The sequence below is a fragment of the Cololabis saira genome, chromosome 18 (genome assembly GCF_033807715.1).
Source record: "Cololabis saira isolate AMF1-May2022 chromosome 18, fColSai1.1, whole genome shotgun sequence".
NCBI classification, from domain to species: Eukaryota; Metazoa; Chordata; class Actinopteri; order Beloniformes; family Belonidae; genus Cololabis; species Cololabis saira.
The window spans coordinates 19,124,348-19,144,173 of record NC_084604.1 but is presented as its reverse complement, the minus strand read 5'-3'; the positions used below and the strand labels follow the sequence as shown (position 1 = coordinate 19,144,173).

At 40.1% G+C, this 19,826-nt stretch overlaps 2 protein-coding genes across 2 annotated transcripts; one reads left to right on the top strand and one right to left on the bottom strand.

Moving 5' to 3' along the window:
* Positions 1-6,041: 6,041 nt before the first annotated feature.
* On the bottom strand, positions 6,042-17,066 carry cpsf2 (cleavage and polyadenylation specific factor 2). The gene is made up of 15 exons (XM_061706906.1): positions 16,932-17,066; positions 16,435-16,603; positions 14,172-14,331; positions 13,957-14,062; positions 13,719-13,848; positions 13,517-13,632; positions 13,118-13,305; positions 12,720-13,010; positions 12,440-12,540; positions 10,197-10,400; positions 9,962-10,114; positions 9,588-9,810; positions 9,139-9,453; positions 8,208-8,342; positions 6,042-6,472 (listed from the first exon to the last, which is right to left on the bottom strand). Exons 2-15 carry the CDS (start codon positions 16,581-16,583, stop codon positions 6,380-6,382), a joined length of 2,364 nt encoding a protein of 787 aa, XP_061562890.1. The 5' UTR covers positions 16,584-16,603; positions 16,932-17,066; the 3' UTR covers positions 6,042-6,379.
* A 161-nt stretch (positions 17,067-17,227) lies between these two features.
* LOC133464848 (NADH dehydrogenase [ubiquinone] 1 beta subcomplex subunit 1-like) lies at positions 17,228-19,636 on the top strand. The gene is made up of 3 exons (XM_061747035.1): positions 17,228-17,363; positions 18,480-18,624; positions 19,458-19,636. Exons 2-3 carry the CDS (start codon positions 18,485-18,487, stop codon positions 19,492-19,494), a joined length of 177 nt encoding a protein of 58 aa, XP_061603019.1. The 5' UTR covers positions 17,228-17,363; positions 18,480-18,484; the 3' UTR covers positions 19,495-19,636.
* Positions 19,637-19,826: the final 190 nt, after the last annotated feature.

Genomic DNA, 19,826 nt, shown 5'->3' with positions numbered 1-19,826 from the left:
GACTGCTGCTTGTTTTTATGTCAACATCATTCCCTGGAGATGATTCATGAACTTATCACATGGACCTATGGCATGCCCGAGCCGTCCTGAGTTGAGCGGAGAGGTCTGCAGGGGTAAACACGGGGAGCTAATCTTCATTTTGTTGTCTGGGCTTGAATTAATCACTGGCAGGGTCGCCTCACAGCTCTCAAGGTGGTGTCAGCCGTGTCACGTCCGATAATGCCGGGTCTTTCTGATGTGCTGAGTGGGGAGAGCGGGCCAGCCAGGATGCTTTCTGCTGACTGGCTGCAGCCTGTGTGCAGTGTGCTAACAGGCTGATATAGTGCCCCCGTCCGAGGGCTTGTTTCCTGATCCCGCTGCATGCATTGCCTCCAGTTACCGACAGCTAACTGGTCAGGTTTGTTTTGCTCTGGGAGAAGAATGTGCCGTTTGTACTGGAGCCAAGCAAAACAATCTCATGTGATCTGTCTTAAGAAAACAGTCACACGCACATGATCATTAAGACGTCCACATGTCTCAGTGAGGGACTCAACCAGGATCAGCTCGAACCATGAATGTGCCCAACAAAAAGCATTGTTTCATCAAATAGGCAACATGGCAGCTGCTGTTTTGTGGACTGTGGATAATCTGGCAGCAAGTGCCTTCATGGATTTGTGCTACTGAGCATTCCTGCTTTGTGGATGAGTGTGAAGAGCAAGTTGCATAAGAGGATCACCTCTGTAATGGTGTAATTCAGGATTCCAGCTCAGCAGGGTCTTTCTATGTGAGTCTTGAAAAGTGGGTATATAGACACAAGTGGTTCCTATACTGACAGACCATTACCGCAAGAGCATGCATTAGGAGTTATCTGAGGTATTCACAAACTTAAAAACTGTAATTCTGCACATACTTTTATTCTAAATGAATGGTGCAACATTTCTTGAAAAAAAACCCATCTATCTCTTAACACACACACACACACACACACACACACACACACACACACACACACACACACACACACACACACGCACACACACACACTCTTATATTAAAGAAGCTTCCAAATGCAATATACTCAAGTGTGGGATCACTTTCCTGCTCATATGTGCTGTGACTGGCAAGTAACGGTGCATGCCAGTGAAAATAGGCCAAACCTGTAAACATTAAGTTCATGGAAATTAAAATGGTTTTCACGGAGCCCCTGGGATAAGCATTGCTTCATAGTTAAATGAAAACAGCACTAGAGCATCTGCAGTCCACCTCTCCCTCCATTCTCACCAATAACTTCCTCTAAGACATTAGAATCCCCACCCTGAAAACATTTCTTCTTTCACGTTCTTTTTATCTTATCTTTGTTTTTCTTTATGTACCATTCTTCAATACATTTCTTCTTTCACGTTCTTTTTATTTTATCTTTGTTTTTCTTTATGTACCATTCTTCATGCAATTGTGAGCTCGGTGTGGAGATGGGGCTGTTGATTTGTTTTTGTGGGTACTATGTATGCTGTTTGAGTCCTGGCAGCTCCAGGGTTTGTTTTTCTCCCCAAAAAGGGCCATGGTTCTGAACATCAGCTGGGAGGGACTCATTTTCCCTCGTCTTATGTAGGTGTCTGCTACAATTCATGTCATTTCACTTGTTGGTAAATCCTGCTTAACACTACCTTGATCTATCTTGATTGTAACATTGTTTTCATAGTGTTTAAGTTTAACATTTTTGAATTTGAATTTTTAGCTTGTTTGAATGGTGGAAATGTTGCTCCTTAAACACTTCATGACTGATCACATTGAAAGTATCGGTTGCTCAAACCATGGCGATCATATCAGCAAGTTACATCTCAAAAATGATGAGAACTAATTCAGACTGAGTTATGTTAAGTTGGCCTGAAATTTTATGTAGACTACAAATACATCACTGAGGAGCCCTGTATCAACAAAAACCTTAAACACATGCATATGTTCCCTGTGATCATGCACAAGATGCAAAATGGTCAGGTTTTTTATTGTGAGAGTGGGCACTGCAAACTTTTATCACCTTTAGGAGCACTGGGGCTCTAGTTTGAAGATACCAGAGTATTTACCTTTACGACAGACTGGACTGGAGATGCAACACTGACGCTCTGCACGAAGGCGGAGAGCAGACTGCACTGATCAGCTGCAGATCTTACTTCAAGTCTGAGATGGAGAGTGTACATTTATCCGTAGTCATCTGTGCAGTTCAACTGCACAAAAGAAGAAACACACTCTGAAAATGCCTTCCAGCTTCATTTCCAGCAGCGATGTTTTTACAATGCAGTCAAGCACACACAAATTGGCAAGAGGAGTCAAATGCATGCTGTCTTACAAGCTCCCAAAACAGGACGAACCTTTGTCTGACCGTGAGTTTCCCAAAGAGAGGACAATTGAAGTAGCCGGTAAACTGTGCCTATATGTTTTAATTAAATAATTCAGTGTCTGGCCCTTTGTTTTCTTTAACTGTGTGGAAAAACAAACGTTTCTTCTGAAATGGAAGGAGAAGACAGCTGCGCTTCCTCTGATTGCTGCCAATAAAGTAGGCAGTGGGTGCTGGACTTGAAAGAAACTAAACTTGAAGATTCCACAAAGCGGTGAAAGCAGCACGCCAAAAAATGTCGATGCAAGACAGGCTCAGTTACAAATTACCATCTTTTATTGTGAACGCTGACGCGTTTTGGCCGGAGCCTTCTTCAGAGCAAATTACAATGACACAAACAATGTGAGTCAGTCTTTTCTAGACAACAGATAACTGTCACCACCAGTTTCCCAAAGAGAGGACAATTGAAGTAGCCGTTAAACTGTGCCTATATGTTTTAATTAAATAATTCAGTGTGTGGCCCTTTGTCTTCTTTAACTGTGTGAAAAACAAATGTTTCTTCTGAAACCTCTGTTATAAAATCAAAGCAATGTGTTCAAATTCAAGTGTGTTATTAATTTACCACAATAGAATCACATGTTATAACTGTAAATTATAAATATATAGCTGATGTATAACTAAGATATCTGTGTTTTCTTCAGATAGATCATTTGTAAATGTACATGTGCCAGGTGGAAAGTATGGCTTTCAGTCTGCTTTACTTTTAGCCTTTTCCCCTAATAAACTGAGTCAAAACAGAAGCAGGTTTATTTTTCAACCATATCATTTGAAAGAATGACAATAACAGAAGATTGGTTAAAAACTTAATCTGAGCTACTTTGAATTGTGTGTTTTTTTTTGTTTTATATCATTTACTTTTCTTCTTGCTCTTCAGAATTAGACAACTGGTTACACCAATGGATTTTGGGTTTTATTACTTTTTGTTGACAGTCTTGTAATTGGGATCATTTTGATGGTACCAACAACAGGATGACACTTCTTTTTGCAAAAAAAAAGCTTTATTTGTAATTGGCTCTGCAAATACATTTCCAGTATTATTTTTATTTCAATAACGTCCACATAGCAGCAACGGCTCTATGAACTTTCACATTAATAGACAAGATGATTCTGAAGCAAATTTCATCCCCTCAAAACTAAAACTGCACCAAAAAATGCAGCATAAGATCTACATCTGTTGCATCCACTTGTTGACATCTTAAGGGAATCATTTTCCACATTACCAACAGATAGTGGCGGGTTCCAAGGGGAAGTATCTTCATTTCAATATCAAATCTTTTAAAATCAGCCTTAGGATTTCATTGTTGTTTCAAACACTAAGTTAAGAAGATGCGGGTCATGCGGATCGTGTGATTTAATGTTATTTTTTCAAGCTGTCGACCAATTGTCATGACGTCAAAGGGTTTGTTATTTATTTGCAACCTGTGCTTAATCTCAGAAACAGTTAAAAAAAAACATCAACATGATGTCCATTTGGGCAAAGTGACAGGTCCATTTATAGAGCAGGACATTATGGGATCTTTGTGCCTTGCGCTATGTTTGAATATTGTGCGGTTTCATAGAAATTTGTCCCCTTTTCACATTATTACTCTGATGTCACTGGCATTAAATGGTCTGCTTAGTGAAGGGACCAGGAATTCAAAAGGGATTAAATTCATTCATCCTCCAATCCACAGAGATGAATGGATATGCACAGCTAAGATGCTCTCTCTTTGAGTGCAGCCTTGTGCCAGTGAGTACAGTGTGAAAGGCACACGGTGGTCACCCTGGAGCCAGGTTATGGAATTATGATGTGGCGTAGTCCGACAGGCTGGCAGGAGCCGACACTTGTGGAGTTGAAAGCAGGTCTCTCGGTGGCCTCGAGGGGGCAGAGTGGCCCCTTTGCCCTCAGGGTGGTTCTGCCCTGCGCCATGGGCTTAGCTGCTCGTTACATTAAAACAGGAGCTTCTGTGACAGAGTCAGCATTATGAAAGCTAAGAGGATTAGCTGATGGACATTTCTGGCGTTGCCGCTCAATTATCAAAATGAAAAGCAGTGACTGGGCAGAGCTGGCATGCTCTGTGGCACAGAAGAGCTCCTCCTCATCTACACTAACTCCCTCTCTCATCTTCTGTCACTGGTTACTTAAGTTCAAGGGGGGGGAGGGGGTGGACATATAAATAAGGGCATCACTAGTATGTTCCTGAACATCAGTGTTTGTGTGTGAGGGAGAGAGTGAGTCATGGATTAAAAAAGAGCATTTAAATTTTAATGTTTCTTAAGTGCAAAACTGTACGTTATGCAACGTTATAGAAGCAGGCCCGCACGTCATCCAGCCAACCGTGTTCAAGCCTAATTCCTCAAACCATCTCCATGGCATACACGCACACACCCTTACATTTGATGTCACTACTCGAGAGACCCCCCCCCTCCACCTCAACTTGGCTTCACATGCCATCACAGTGGGAGGAGCCTCCACAACAATCACAGCAGGCTCTGGGATCGTGTGATGTTGCAGAAGATGGGGGTGATGAGGTTTGCTTTGCTGTATCGGTAGAAGGGGCATTCCAAAGCTGCCCGTGTTAAGGATCTGCCCCAGGGATTCACACAACATTGCAAAGGTAATCAGCCGGGGCAGAGTGCCACCACGGCTACGGCGGAGGCACCACGCCAGCCAGGACAGCCTGATTCCCCCCATCCGTCCCCAACACTCCCCTCTTATCAACCAACTTCCTAAGACAGCAGTTCAGCAGCATTTGGGCACAGCAGAGGTGAGACGTTACGCCCTTGTGTGCCCGGGAAAAATAAGGAAAGCTGCTACAGTGGTTGACCGAGTCCTAAATCAACACCCAGGGAGGCAAACCTTTTTTTAAAATGTTCTTTGAAAGAGAGCTTTGCTTAAATTATTATGAGTGCTTTCGTCTTATTTTAGTACAGCACGCCGAGTTCCGTCAATCCCAGTCGTCACTTCAGGGACTGTGGCATCTCATCTCTGTATTACAGATGGCCCAGCTGCATGTGCAGATTTGATACAGGTATTCAGAGGCTTAGGGTGCATCTGAAAAATGTCTCCATCTGGTGTCACCGCAGTAACCGCTTCACACAGTAGGACATTTGCATTGAAATACAAGAACACACGCAACACATATTCTAATATAAACAGGGGTAGAACCTGAGATTACATATCACACTCTGTCAAAAGGATTTACTTTTCCACTCAGTTACTTAGCTTCAGGCCTCCATCTCCTTTGACTGTTGATTTGACAGTGTTGAATAAGCTGGTTTCTCTCCATTCAGATTCTCCTCTCCAAATCGCATGCTATTCTGTTTCAAATGCAGGTGGACCGCTGAGTTTTGACCTGAGGAACTGGTCCTTCTGTTGTCCCATGTGCTTGTGGAGGAGTCGTTTAGCGTCTCCTGTACTACAATATTAGAGGTTTGTGCACACTTAACTGGACCGGACTATGGATTCAACACAGCTCATGTTGTGTTTAAGTGTTCTGTCCTCCTACTATGAAGCGGTTTTTCTTGAGGGTGTTAGGATTGAAGTGCACCAGGGGATTGTGTTTAAAGATGAAGAATCAAACCCCCAAATTCAATGCTTAAATCTAAAGCCAAAAAATAGTGTTCAAATTCATTAAGGATCAGTAAGTGTGGACAAGCCGAGAGAAAGACATGACGCACCAAATCTGGAAAAAAAAAAAAGGTTTTAATGACATAAGGAAGGGCAAAAGGCATTCCTAAACAATACAGCCATACGAGTGGGACTTTCAGAAATGAGAACCTCATGGATGTCGTCTGCTCACATGGGGGAGGTCTGCTCAGGTGAAGCAGCTGCCTTTCACTTTACGGAGGGTAAACTAACAATTAAAAAACGTTGCGTGGAAAAAAGGGAAAATGTACAGAGGTGGCGGTGGAACAGCTGGGGCAGAGGCACACTCTTTCTCCTGGGTAAAGTTTGTCTCCTTGTAAAAAACTGTCTCTGTGTAGCTGTGGTGTGCTCTGCATTGTCGTCTGCTGCTGCTGCTGCTGCTATACAACAGCGTACTGCTGATACAGCAGCTCGCGGATCTTATAGTAGTCATCACACAGGCAGCCTTCCAGACCGATGCGTCCAGCCTCCGTCTGGACAGAAAGCACAAAGATGCACAGGTCATCTACATCCTCGAGCAACAAGACTGCACCTTTAAACAAAGACAAATAAGCCGTGTGCAGCCTCATGCAGAATACTGGTCTGCAGACTAAGTGCAGTATTTTCTCTCTTCCTTCCTGCAGACTTTGTTTTGTGCATCTGACGAATCCATTTAAAGCAATTCCATTTAAATAGCACACAAACACACATGCTCTTCTTTAACAGCATCCTCTCTCTTTGATATCAGTTTCTGTCTTTTTTGGAGGGTTGCATCTATTTTAAGTTCTTGTCAATTATGCAAGTTGTTGTTGGTGTCCTTGCTGGCTGCACCTTTACTCAAGTGTACCCTCTGATTATTCTCTTTTTCTTGTTTTGTCTTTTATCAGAGGTGAAATGTTTTCATTTGCCACTGTTTTTTTTAAATATCCTGCTTCAGCAGGCTGTTTGTTTCTCCGTGTGCAGAAATTTAAGCCTTATAAAATAGACTGAATTTTTTATTATTATTATTATTATTATTATTAAATATTTTTGGGGGTTCTAGTGGCCCTTTATTCAAGTTGCAGACAGGAAGGGGGTAGAGAGAGAATGGGGATGACATGCAGCAAAGGTGCGCAGGCTGGGATTCAAACCTGCGACCGCTGCAGGAGGACTGTAGCCTCAGTACATGAGCCGCTTGCTTAACCCACTACGCCACCGAGCGGCTCGAGACTGAATTTTTAAATTACAACACTACCAAGTTCTTTTTATGAACTATGGAAAATATTTAAGTAATTATTCCACCACATCACGCAAATTCCACATAGAGGACAATTAAAACAATCTCTCTTAAGAGAGGAAAATTCCCATTTCTAAAGTGTGTTGCTGCAAGCTGCGTTGTCTTTGACTCTTCACTGAGCTGCTGTGGTTTTTATGGCATCTATAATAATTTACTCACTTTTATGAGAGGTATCGCATCCTCAGGATGCACAATCCATCACAAAACCAAGGGAGAAGCTCACTAAGTGGCAATGCTTTACAGCATGTCTCATGGGGGCAGTTTTCTGCCGTGCATCTCAACATCTGTCGCACTCTGGGAAGGAACATTCAGTGTGGCTGTTACTTTGACACATGACTTGAACTGTAAAGCTTTGGAAGGTGTCGTAGGGATATATGCATTTGATTTAAGTCTTTTACCTCAAACACGTCCTATACACATACAGTTTATCAACTATTCTTCTCTATCTTTTGTTTTTGATATAAATAAATATGATACAAAGGCAGAAGCTCCACAGTCAACATTTTTAATTTTAGTTGGGAGGAAAAAAGAAAAAACAAGAAAAAAAACTCAGTTTTTTCTTCTTTTTTTTTATTTAAAGCACTATTTTATTTTTATTCGACCACTGTTGAAAATGTGTTTTATATTAAAACAAAAGGGACTGGTCTTTGTTGACATGTGATGCACAGCAGCTTTAATTGGCTTCTTTTTACCTCCTGGTTGGAATGCAGCAGTTCTCAGTCCATTTTAAATGAGCTTTGACCCAGAGAAGACGGTGGATTTCTGGGATAATTTCAACATATGGTTTCTGCTATGCATGACAGAGCTTTAACCTGGATTTGCGGATGGCACAGTTTTTGAAACCTATGCCCATCTTTCTTTCTTTTTTATTTAAATTTGTATAACTTTTTTTAAAAACAACAACTATGTTGGTGCATATGTTTTGTGATGGCCACAGAAGGAAGGACACTCACCCTGCGGACGGCCACCAAGTTGTTGCACACCAGCACTCCTCCCACAAACTCGGCCTGGATTCCCTCTCTCAGCAAGACCTGCTTGAAGTCCGACAGCCGAGGCTCGTTGATGAACACGGCCTGATGCCCCGTAATCTGCACAGAGAGAGGAGAGTGGCTATGGATGGACTGTCTGACCTGTTGGAGCTGTTTGGACAATGAGAATCACATCCAAATCTTCTCTCAAGAATCAGAGTCTCATTAGAGCCATTTCCACCAGAACAAAGGGAGATTGGTTCTGGATCGGTCTCAGATAGTGTTCTTGACATGATGACTAAACTTAAAACATTGGAAATCTTAACAACACCTAAACCATAAGTGAGAGGTTTACTAACATTAAACAGAATAGAGAATAAGTAGTCATTAAGATAATCGTCTAACACTTCTGCTGAATTCCTAAAGAAGTCTGAAGGTTCAATTTGGAAAGGTTTGGAGAACTTAAGGAGAATATTTTAATGTTGTGTCAAAAATGTGAAACGAGAAAATTGGTTTCATGATCATCTAAATCGAGAAAATTAAAAAGAAAGACATTTTTAGAGCTCATTATTAAGCTGTAATGGTGAAACAATTAGTTTTAAACCAGCTGAGATCTTGTATGCAACTTACAATACTGCTAATGACCCTAAAATAAAAAAAAGATATACTTTTAAGTGTATCAAATAATCCCAGTTAGCGATTAAATGAATAATTGGGCAAATTTGTAGTTTTCTGTATAAGTAATAGAGCAGAAAAATGTATTAATATGGGGGAAAAAAATAACACATTAGAAAGAGTGGAGTGAATATTTAATCTTACTGTGGACAAATGTTTAAGCTGAAAAATGACTCCAGTTTCTAATCTAAAAAAACTGTCAGGCAATCATTTATCACTGCAACACATCCTCATAACCCACCTCATTTGAAGGCAGTGGCTCCAGCGTGGGAGTGACATCGCTCTCATCGGACACCTCCTTCTCATCTTCTCCGAACAGATTCTTCATGGCGCGCTGTGCTGCCACCGCTGTGGCGCTGTGGTCGATGCCAAGATCGGGAGCCACCTCCATGGGCACTTCGCCGTCTTCCTCCTCGTCTTTCACACCCTCCTCCAGCATCACGCCGGTATCCACCTTCACTACGCGCATGTCGAGCACACCGTCAATCCAGGCGAGCTCCGTGTCTTTGGCCTTGCAGAACTGCAGAGAGCTCACCAACGAGTCTTTCAGCCGCACCTTTAACACAGAGAGATGGGACAGAATGAAGACAACGAGTCTGAAAATAAATCAAGCTATTATTGTTCGTACACTTTACTGAAAAGAGATACTCTACTAAACTACACCAAGCAGCAGGCTTCAGTGAGGCTGACCTGGTAGATATGTGTCTCACTGGTGGCGTCAATAGTTTCCTGCAGTTTGGGTGTGTAGACTTTAATGTCTTTGCTGAAAGCTTTGCAGGATTCAGCCAAGTCCAGACTGGCTTCAGGTGGGCCATGGACCACTACAAGCTGCCTGGGTTTCATCTGATTAATAATCTTCTTTATGGAGTCGCCATCAGAGCGACCTTCATAGTCTATGTACATTATCCTTGCTCTGTAAAAAAAGAAAATGGTGAAATGGTAAACGGTAGGCAATCGATGCACTGCACTTCCAAGTTAGAAGGCAACGACTTCCACCCGGATGTTGCAGACATTTAAATATGATGTACTCTAATTATAAAAGCTTAAATGTCATGATTACTGACTTTATTTCCAGACTTTCTACACTTGAAATGCATTTGGTGGGGAGTACAGACAGATCCTGGTCCATGGGTTCATCTCCGTTGGTCAACCCAGCTTCCAGTTTACTCTTCTCATCTTCAGTGGCTTGCAGTTCAGGAACCAGAAAGTCCTCGAGCCTTTGAAAGCACCATATGAGTTAAGTGATAATGATGGGAGACGATTCTTGGCCTCTACAATCTCATGTTCACACTTCAGTACCTGATTACTTCTCCGTACTCGTCCCATTTGATTCTCTCCTCGTGTGTGGGGAACATGGGATATGACTTTTTGGCTTGTTTGAAGAAGCTGCCTTTGCGGCTGCCCTCTCCCTTCATCATCAAGTCGTGATGCTTGGTTTTCACCACAGCTGGCTGATCCAGATCGTCGTCTATGTCGCTCTCATCACTGGAATCCACATCCACCCTGTAAATCCATAAAATAAATCTTAACTGTATGGAGCAGATTCATTTATCCAAGAGAAAGCACATTTTTGCTCAACAACAGAGGTAAGCAGTTATCACTCATCTACATTCCCATTCACACATTTACATTTCAATAAGACGTTCCTGATTTTCAATCAGGAATCATAATTAATCAATGTAGTTCTTTGCAGTTTCAGTTAACTGACCATGATGAACATAACTGAAAAGAAAGTTTCCCCATTAAAAACAAATAAATACAAAAAAAAAATCAAAAAAATCTGAGCCCCAAATCCCCATTTTCTGGGTCTCAATTATTAACAGTGACAAGAATCTTGGTAACTGGGACAAAGTTAAAGACAATCAACTACTGCAAAAGGAGTACATTGTAATCCCTTGTTTTACTGCAAGGTGAAAGGAAGCAGGGGGCGTTGGTTTTGCAAATGACGCACTCAGGTTGTTCTGAGCCTAGAAGTGAACATAGATATTACTTTGTGGATTATTATATGGATGTTAAGGCGTCATCTCTATGTGACGTTCACATGTATTGATTCAAATTAAAGAGGTACTCAAGGAACTCAAATACAGTAAAGCTATGAGTCGAAGCAGAGGAAGACCAGCGTTCAAAGACTGAACCAGAACAGTATTTCTTCTTTTTTGTTAACCTTTCTTTCAGGCACAGCACATTTTTCAGCACAGGAAAAGATCTTACGCCACACCACCCAAAAATGCCTGTTTGTCACTGCCACCTCTTTTATGCACTACTATCGTGTTAAACTAATAAGGTGATTAGGATGCAGCGCACTGACAGAAGAACATTGAACTCTTCTGCTTGTAGAAGTCTAAATTCAGGATAATAAGTTCATGGTTAAACATAAAAATATGTGTACAGGATGATATACTTAAACGCTAAGAACTCTCACCTGTAAGGATTTGTCATATTAGAGACTGTACTAAAGCTTTCAAGCAAATCTCCATATTTAACTGCTCATTAGAGTTTGGGTTTCGGGGTGTGGTAGTCAAAGTAGTCAGTGGGGCGAGTGGAGCCATTCAAATTGATCCTTTTGTTTTTATTATTTGCAGATAATTCGTGTCTGTATGTTTTTTTTTTTTTTTTTGGGGTCAACTGTTGAACTTAACTGAGAGGATCCAGTTTTTTTCGCCATTAAGTGGATTGTAGGAGGAAAAGGGGAGTGTCAAGCTTATGGCTTCATTACTAAGGAATCTACCGGTACACTGCTAGTCACTATATGTTAATACATACCGTATGTATTTTTAATGTATTGAGTGAAAATGAATACATTTTACATGGCACACTAGTGTGTCACAGTGGTCAAAAACAGTGCACTTAAAGACACCTCTGGTGTTCCTGCACCCCTGCTCACTGATAAAACTTTAACATAACATGCGACAATGTCACATGGTATGTTAATATGCAACATATTTATCAAGACTTTGAAAAATGTCCATATTAGCGTGGATGAAATTGATTCCAAAGGTGAGTTTAATTATCATATAATCAATTATCAGCTGCCCCTTCAACAATACTACAATAGTGACAAATGAACTAAATTAGTTGGATGACCTGCTGCACCCCTAATGGTACGTCAGCTGTAATGTGTGTGTCAGGTCAAAATAGAAACCATTTTATCTGCTTTACTTCCTCTTTAATATAAACAAACCTCCCACATGAAGTCATCAACAGCCTCAAGAGAAAAAAATAAACTAGCATGAGAGGAAAAATGTCAGCTTTTAGATTAGTCAGTAAGGATGGATATCCCAAATGCAGTTTCCATAATTGTAAAGCCAGGACTCTAATTTGTGTTTAAACCTCAAGTTATAAAACATTTGAGTCTTATGAAGAAAGAAAAACTTACTTTGCCTCATACTGGCACCCTGTGGAATTAAACTGGGACTGTCTTTTTGTTTGTTTGTCCCAATTAATATTTTATACCACCAATTAAGGAGAAGTAGAGCACTTATTTTTTTTATCTTTTTTTTAATCTCAGCATTCAGTCTTTGTCCATTTCTATTTGCACTTACTCTTTTGCTTGTTCCATTTTTTTAGCAGCTTCTTTCTTGATTTTGTCCTTTTCGAGATATTCCTCCAGTTCCTTGCCTTCCAGCTTCACTCTCTTCCTGACCTGTTACAGTAAGGAGACAAAAGCATGAATATGGGTCAAATGATCCTATGACAAATTCACAAGTGTGGCATGGAAGCAAGACATGGGAGTTTCCTTTCGGAAAAATGTTTTAAAATAAATGAAGAAATGGGTTTCAGCTCTTGGTTAGCGCAAAATGAATTTGCAATTGCAGGTCTTACCTCCAGATCCAGCATCTTTTCTCCAGGATTGTCGATGAGGTAGCGGCCCAAGGTCCCAGGTGTTGTGCGGTAAGTTAGGATGATGGAATTCTTGCCATTTTGACACCACTGGATAAAAAGTTCTCTGGAAAATCCAGACTCAAGGTCTGGCTGGCTGCACAGAACCACTTTGGGACTAGGAACCCGGGACAGGTCCGCCAGACTGTGGCACAAGGTCAAATGTCGAAACTGGAAGGGATTGTTTCTTTTGTCCTCAAAGCACCTCATGAGTTTGTCACTCATCCACTCCACCTACAGATAATCGGTAATGTATTGGTCATTATGCCTGCATGTAGCACAGCACTTAATTTTCTACTATTGGAAAGTAAAACAAGTTTTAAGAAAACAGTGACTGATACCTGTGACTTGGAAAATTCAACCACGTTGTAGCTGACGTTGTTGAGCAGAGCGAGCGGGTAAGCCCCCAGCCCAGCATCCTTTGTTCTCCAAATTTGGTCCAGGAGCTGCGCCAACTCCAGTACACGCCCAGCCGTATCCACGGCAATAAGGACGTTTCCATCACCACGCAGGGTCTCCATTACATTGGCTGTGAGAGGAAAAAGGAGAAATGTATGTGTAAATAATTCAACACATTTTCATTTCCTGTTTTAAGGAAGACCTGCACGTAGCCTTTAGCAGCAGAGGAAATGTGGTTATGCTCTACAATATCTGATTTTTTTGTTTTATTATTTAAACTATCATTATCTTAACTGCATATGCTATCTACATTTACATGGTTGTGTACTTTTTTTACTCACTCAGCAGCTGCTCATCTCTTTGTTTGCGACGTGGCTGCACATATGTGGCATTGAAGGAATCAGTAATAAGTAAGGATGGACGACTAATGCTCTCCAAAATGCAGCCGTTGAGGTGACTAAAAGAGATTTAAGCAAATTCACAATCTAAGACGTAAACCACAAACATGTTACCTTTTTAAATGTATGTTTTTAATCTATTTACATTTCTCTTTTGTGGTTGAAGTCCACAGCATATATAATCTCCTCCTCGCCATCCTTGACAATTTTCCAAATGGTGCCGCCAATCATATGTCCAGCTGGAAGGGGAGTGATGGAAAGGCCGTGCCCTTTTCCTGTTAGGTAAAATGGAAAGATAAAAACAACAACACATCATTTTTATGTACCCTTCATAAATCCATGAGTCTCCTCTCCTGAGCTGTGACAGACGTCAGAAAACTCACCTTTCAAATTGACAATCTGAGAGTATTTCAGCTGCTGGATTTTATCAAAAGCACTGTCCACATCATCGAGCGTGAAGAGTTTGAAATCTTCACTGTTGTTTCGAGACTTGAGTGAATGGAAAGAAAGGGGGGTTGAGAAAGCACTAGCATTATTGTGAAAAAACAAAGAAAGAAAAAGCTGTTAACAGAAATAACATCTGCATGCATTACCATACCTGGTATAAATCATACATGAACATCTGCCCCATCTTGTAGACAGGAATCGTGGCATAGATTGTACAGTTTAAACCTAATTTGCCCACAGCATAAGGCAGGGCTCCCAGGTGTATGGGGTCAGGGTGGGAAAGAAGAACTGCATCCACCTGATGAACGTATCTGGAAAAGAAAAATGAAAGCAACACTTGTTTAACACAGGACAAACTCTTAGAAAACAACAATAAACAAGGTAATGTCATCTACACAATTCACAACATATTTGTGAGAGAAAACATGTGGATTGTTGAATTGTATGTAACGCAAAGGTGATTCAAATTGTTGATCCCTTTTGGGGGACATTTGTGATGAGAAGATCTTAGAAGATAGTGTTTTTACATGTAAAAGCCCCATTACCAATCAAGTTGGGATGTCGTGTGGAATTTAAATAAGAACAGAATGCAATCATTTGAAAATCACAGCACTCCGTTCAAAGTCTCTGACAGTATGGGCATGCATTGGTGACTATACACCAATGCATGCCAAAGGGTACATCAATGCAGAAATGCATGTAAAGGTTTTGGAGCAACTTTCTTTCCCACCCAGACAATATTGTATTCAGGGAGGGCATTGCATCTTTCAGCAACACAATACCCATCGCAAAAGCATAGCAATACAGTGGAACAGTTCAAGTGAAAGACCAAATAAGATAATGAAAACCCCAGAATTGTTGAGCAACTTTAATCCTATAAATGAGGCCAAATTACTCTGCAAAACTGGCCAGTTCTTAAACATCTATATATAGTCCATGGGCCAGACCAGATATCAGTACCACTCAAAGTCACAAAACTTGCTTATCATTTTTGAAAATATCCATGTCTGTAGATGCTATTGTGGTATGATAACCCTTCCTGAGTGGCAGCTGGATCATCCTGTATTTGCATAATAAAGACCAGTTTGTGACATCAGCCTAGTGGCTGTTATAGTTTCATAGGAGCCTAATGATGATCTTCTAGTTTAAGGCTCACAATGACCTGTAACAATGATATAGTATGGGGTATATTATACATTTCCTGAATCCGTATGGTCCTGTGAGTATTCCAGTTTTTGTATTTTGTGTCTCTGTTGTTCCTAGATGACACAGGGCTAAAAGATAGTATATCATTTAGGCTAAAACTGTGTGTTGTTTATAGTTGAAAGAGCTGCAGTGACCTCTATGTTGGTCAGAAAGATTCACATCTTAGCTTGAATGAATGCTTAGAAGGTCCCCTTTGAAATGATACCAAAGACAATATTGTGAAACATTGACAGATAACCTGTACATGAGTCTAAACCAGGATATGCACCAGCATCTAAAATGTAATTTTCTGAAGGGGGTGGGTAACTTCATGAGCTGATAACTATGATCCAGCTGCCACTCAGGAAGGGTTATCATACCAAAATATCAGCTATAGACACGGCCGATTATCTAATTCGATATTCATAATTTTATTAATAATCGGTATCGAGCATGTTGAAGGATGTTCAACATGCTCAAACTTAAGTAAACTTAAGTAAATATTTGCACTTAAAAAAACAACCTGTGCAGCCATTTTCACAACCTGTACTGTTTGGTTGTTTGTCATGTGTACTAGTTAGCTTACTGTTACTACCTCCAAGTAGGCACTTGCTGTGGTTTGGGTCTGGGAATTGGGAGTATTGTGCCTGACTGTTCTAAAATTGAGGCTGTTATTCCTCTTAATTTGTAATTTTTTATAGGCAGCTTTTTTATTTTATGTAAAGAGAAAATTCACTTAATGTTATTTTTAATAACTGAAATGCTGCTTGTTTTGTTTGATGTTCCATAATTTGCACTTTTGATGTGTGAGCCGTGCGAAGTGAATATGACTGTCCTTCCTAGTTAAAGCAATAAATTGCTCACCATTCATTTAAATTAATTCTTGTATTGAAATGTGTTTTCTCCCAAAAAGGTAAAAAAGGGTAATAATCGTATCGGCTGATATCGGCTATCGGTCTTTTTGATTTCCCCCTAATCGGTGATCGAAATAATCGAAAAAAAGGCTGATCGGTCGGACACTAATAGACATGGATCTTTTCAAAAATCACAAGTAAGTTTGGTCACCTTGAGTGGTACTGACAAGTGAAATTTTGGGTTCTGGCCCCTGGACTACTGTTGTAAAAGAAGAGAGGGTCAGCTTGCCCTCTGCCACAACGTTGAGACTGTAGCTGCCACACATTAAAATAAAGAAGACATTAAAACAATCAGAAGACAGTGATCAGTCCTACCGCTTCATGGCATCGATGACGTCCATGGAGAAGTTCTCGTCCCAGCCGCAGTCCAGCAGGAAGCGGAACTCATCCACCTGCAGCAGGTAACACAGGGCGGACTCCTCATGGACCCCTGACACGGCTGTTAACTTGATAATGGACGTCATGTTTTTCTTCAGGTGTCACGCTGAAGGCACAGTTGGAGTTGGTGTTATTTTCAGCATATAAACAAACAACCCACTTTAGCGTTGACTTCTCTCATTCATTTAAATTTAACACGTATGCCATCACATGTATAGTTTAAGAGTACATTACATGGACCACTGAAAAAGCACCTGTATAATACTGATCTTTAACTGGGTTATCGTTGCTAAATCGAACAATAACTCAAGATAAACTAATTGTGTTTCCAGCCACAGCTCGCTGTTAGCGAGTTACCCGAGCAACATGTCTATTTAACACGCCACAAGCGGTTTGGCTGGTAAAGATAATAGGCAATGTAACGTGGCACATACCATTTAATACACAACAATGCAAAGTATCCTTCAGTGGAATAAAATAGCAGCAGAATGGAATATTTATGCGTCTATTGGCAAAACATGTTGGTTAGCCACTTCGAGCACAACACACTGGATGAGCAGACATGTCTGCCGCGCGTCACGGGTCAAAGGTCACCGGGATGTACCACGTGGTGGGATCAGCTAATATCAGCTAACTACCTAATGTCTAAAACGCCAAATAAAATATATTTTACGATATTTTCTGAATAATAATACTTGTAAAAATATTTTGTTACTATATACAATAACCAACTGCGTATGGGAAGATAATAATAGTGTTGTTTGGTTCATAAACCGACACCTCTTCTTTCTGCAGTTGGTATGTTCCTACGTCCTTTACTTGCTTGTGTGAGGAGCTAAAGGTGCGCAGCTCGGTGGAAACATCAGGTACGTATTTAGATATCCCAGAGAGTTTCTGTCTTTTTTGTTTTATTTCGAGTGCTTTAAAATGTTTAGTCTGTTAAAACAAAAAAAGAGGCACCTAATCAGCAAGGTTTCTAAGCAAAGCTCTGCACTAGTCGCTAATGCTCGTTAGCTGCCAGGCTGGTAGGTTTGTCTTTTACAAAGAGTGACAATGACTTTCTGCTGCATTTAGCTTGATTTGTTGGTATTCTCATTTTATTTGGAGTGTCAATGCTATTGCTTGGTAGAGCTGAACATGCCAACAATATTGTCCCCTATATAGTTCATCTGTGGCAACAAGGACGTGACTGGAGAACTGTTCATTTGGTTTTCCTGTCAATTACAGTTCATTGCATCCAAACGATAAGTTCAGAAAGCCAATCAATAATGTTAAATATTAACTGTCATGCAACCAATCAACTTCAGCTGAAAACGTTGAAAAAGTTTTTAACCTAAAAGTGGGCTAAAGAGTATACAGGACTGTCTCATAAAATTAGAATATTGTGATTAAGTTCTTTATTTTCTGTAATGCAATTTAAAAAAAAAAAAAAAAAAACTAAAATGTCATACATTTTGGATTCATTACAAATTAACTGAAATATTGCAAGCCTTTTACTATTTTAATATTGCTGATTATGGCTTAAAGTTTAAAATTAAGATTCCCAGAATATTCTAATTTTTTTAGATAGGATATTTGAGTTTTCTTAAGTTGTAAGCCATGATCAGCAATATTAAAATAATAAAAGGCTTGCAATATTTCAGTTGATTTGTAATGAATCCAGAATGGATGACATTTTTGCATTACAGAAAATAAAGGACTTTATCACAATATTCTAATTTTCTGAGACAGTCCTGTAGATCGGAGTCGGTGTAATCGACTGATATTTGGTGGATGATTTCAAACAAGATTAGATTAGATTCATTTATTGTACCCTTGGGTAAATCTGGTTTACAGTGAGTGATTCATCTCAGATTCCACATTTTGTTAAGTCCCTTTCTAATGACTTAATGCTCATTGACTTAATTGCAGTTCTGTCAATGGAAATCCTACCTCAGAACCCAGCTAGAAAACAAATGACAGACTTTTGCTTCTTTCTGCAGGAACAATGGTCAACTTTGCAGCAGCTGCCCGCCAGTACTGGGTACACTTATTTGTTCCAACGGGCTTCGTGATCGGGTGGTACCTTGACAAACTTAATGATCAGAAGTTGACAGCTTTCAGAAACAAGAGCCTATTGTATAAAAGGTGAGAAATCATAATCACCCCTCGATTTGAAAAAGCTAACTTAAATCTCTTTATGGGGTCACGTTTGCTACAGTGTTCCCACTTTCCCACAGTTTGAGCAAACCGTCATGCTTTAAAGGCATCACAAAGTTTACTTATACAGAGAATGCATGCAAAGGTGCAACGCCGTAAAGAATTATGCAATTTGATTGCAGCCACAAAAAAGAAACAGTTACAAATCTTTGAAATACTTTTTTTGTGTAGCCTTAAAGGAACATTCAGGAATTACATCAACCCTCGGTTTATTAATAGACTGCATTGAGCGTAAACTGTGTAGGGACCAAAATTACATGAATTGATGTGGTTTTGAGTTATACTTCATATAAGGCAAGTAGTGACAGAAGAATAAATAGCTATTTTGAGCCTTGGTAAAAACGCGACATTGTTACAACACTTGAGTGATGGTGTGGACAGGGTCACTACAGATCAACTACGGTCATTTTAACAAGCAGGCCTTTTTTAAAGACGTGTCTGGTATTGTTGTCAACTGGGCAACGATCAGCTAAACTATTTGTACAAGTCACAAATTTAAATACACTTCAATAATCTTTTTAAGATTCAAATTCCATTCGTGTCAATTTTCACAGTGAACAATGAACACCAAAAAACATCACTGTTAAGAATCTTGTTTTTGATAATGATCATAAACATTCCACCCAGAATCTGAACACCGTTTTTAAATTCCTTTTACCAAAATGCACACAATTCATTGAAGACATCTCTATAATATCTAAACTTATGTCTGGACACAATTTCATGAAACCTCAACTTTTTTTTTTTTTTTTTTTCTGTAGGGAGCTGAAGCCTGGTGAGGAAGTCACCTGGAGCTAGACGTTTCCCTGGTTTGGAAGTCCTGTCACCTGTGGTGTGAATGAAAGATGGATGGTCCTCAAATCACATTTTTAAGGAGAATCCTGTACCTCTTCCTTTGAGTTGTATCAACCAATAATAAATATGCCCTTTGTCATCAAAACGACCTGGCATTTACTTCTTTTCAACTTAACTTTTAATGACAAACAAGGTCAATTGAAAGGTGTCCAAGAACTATAGTCATGAATTCAGTTCCAGAAAAGCCAATTAAGACCACCTACGTGAATTTCCCCACTGAGGGATGAATAAAGGAATATCTAATCTAATCTAGTTGAAATAAACCAAGAAACTTG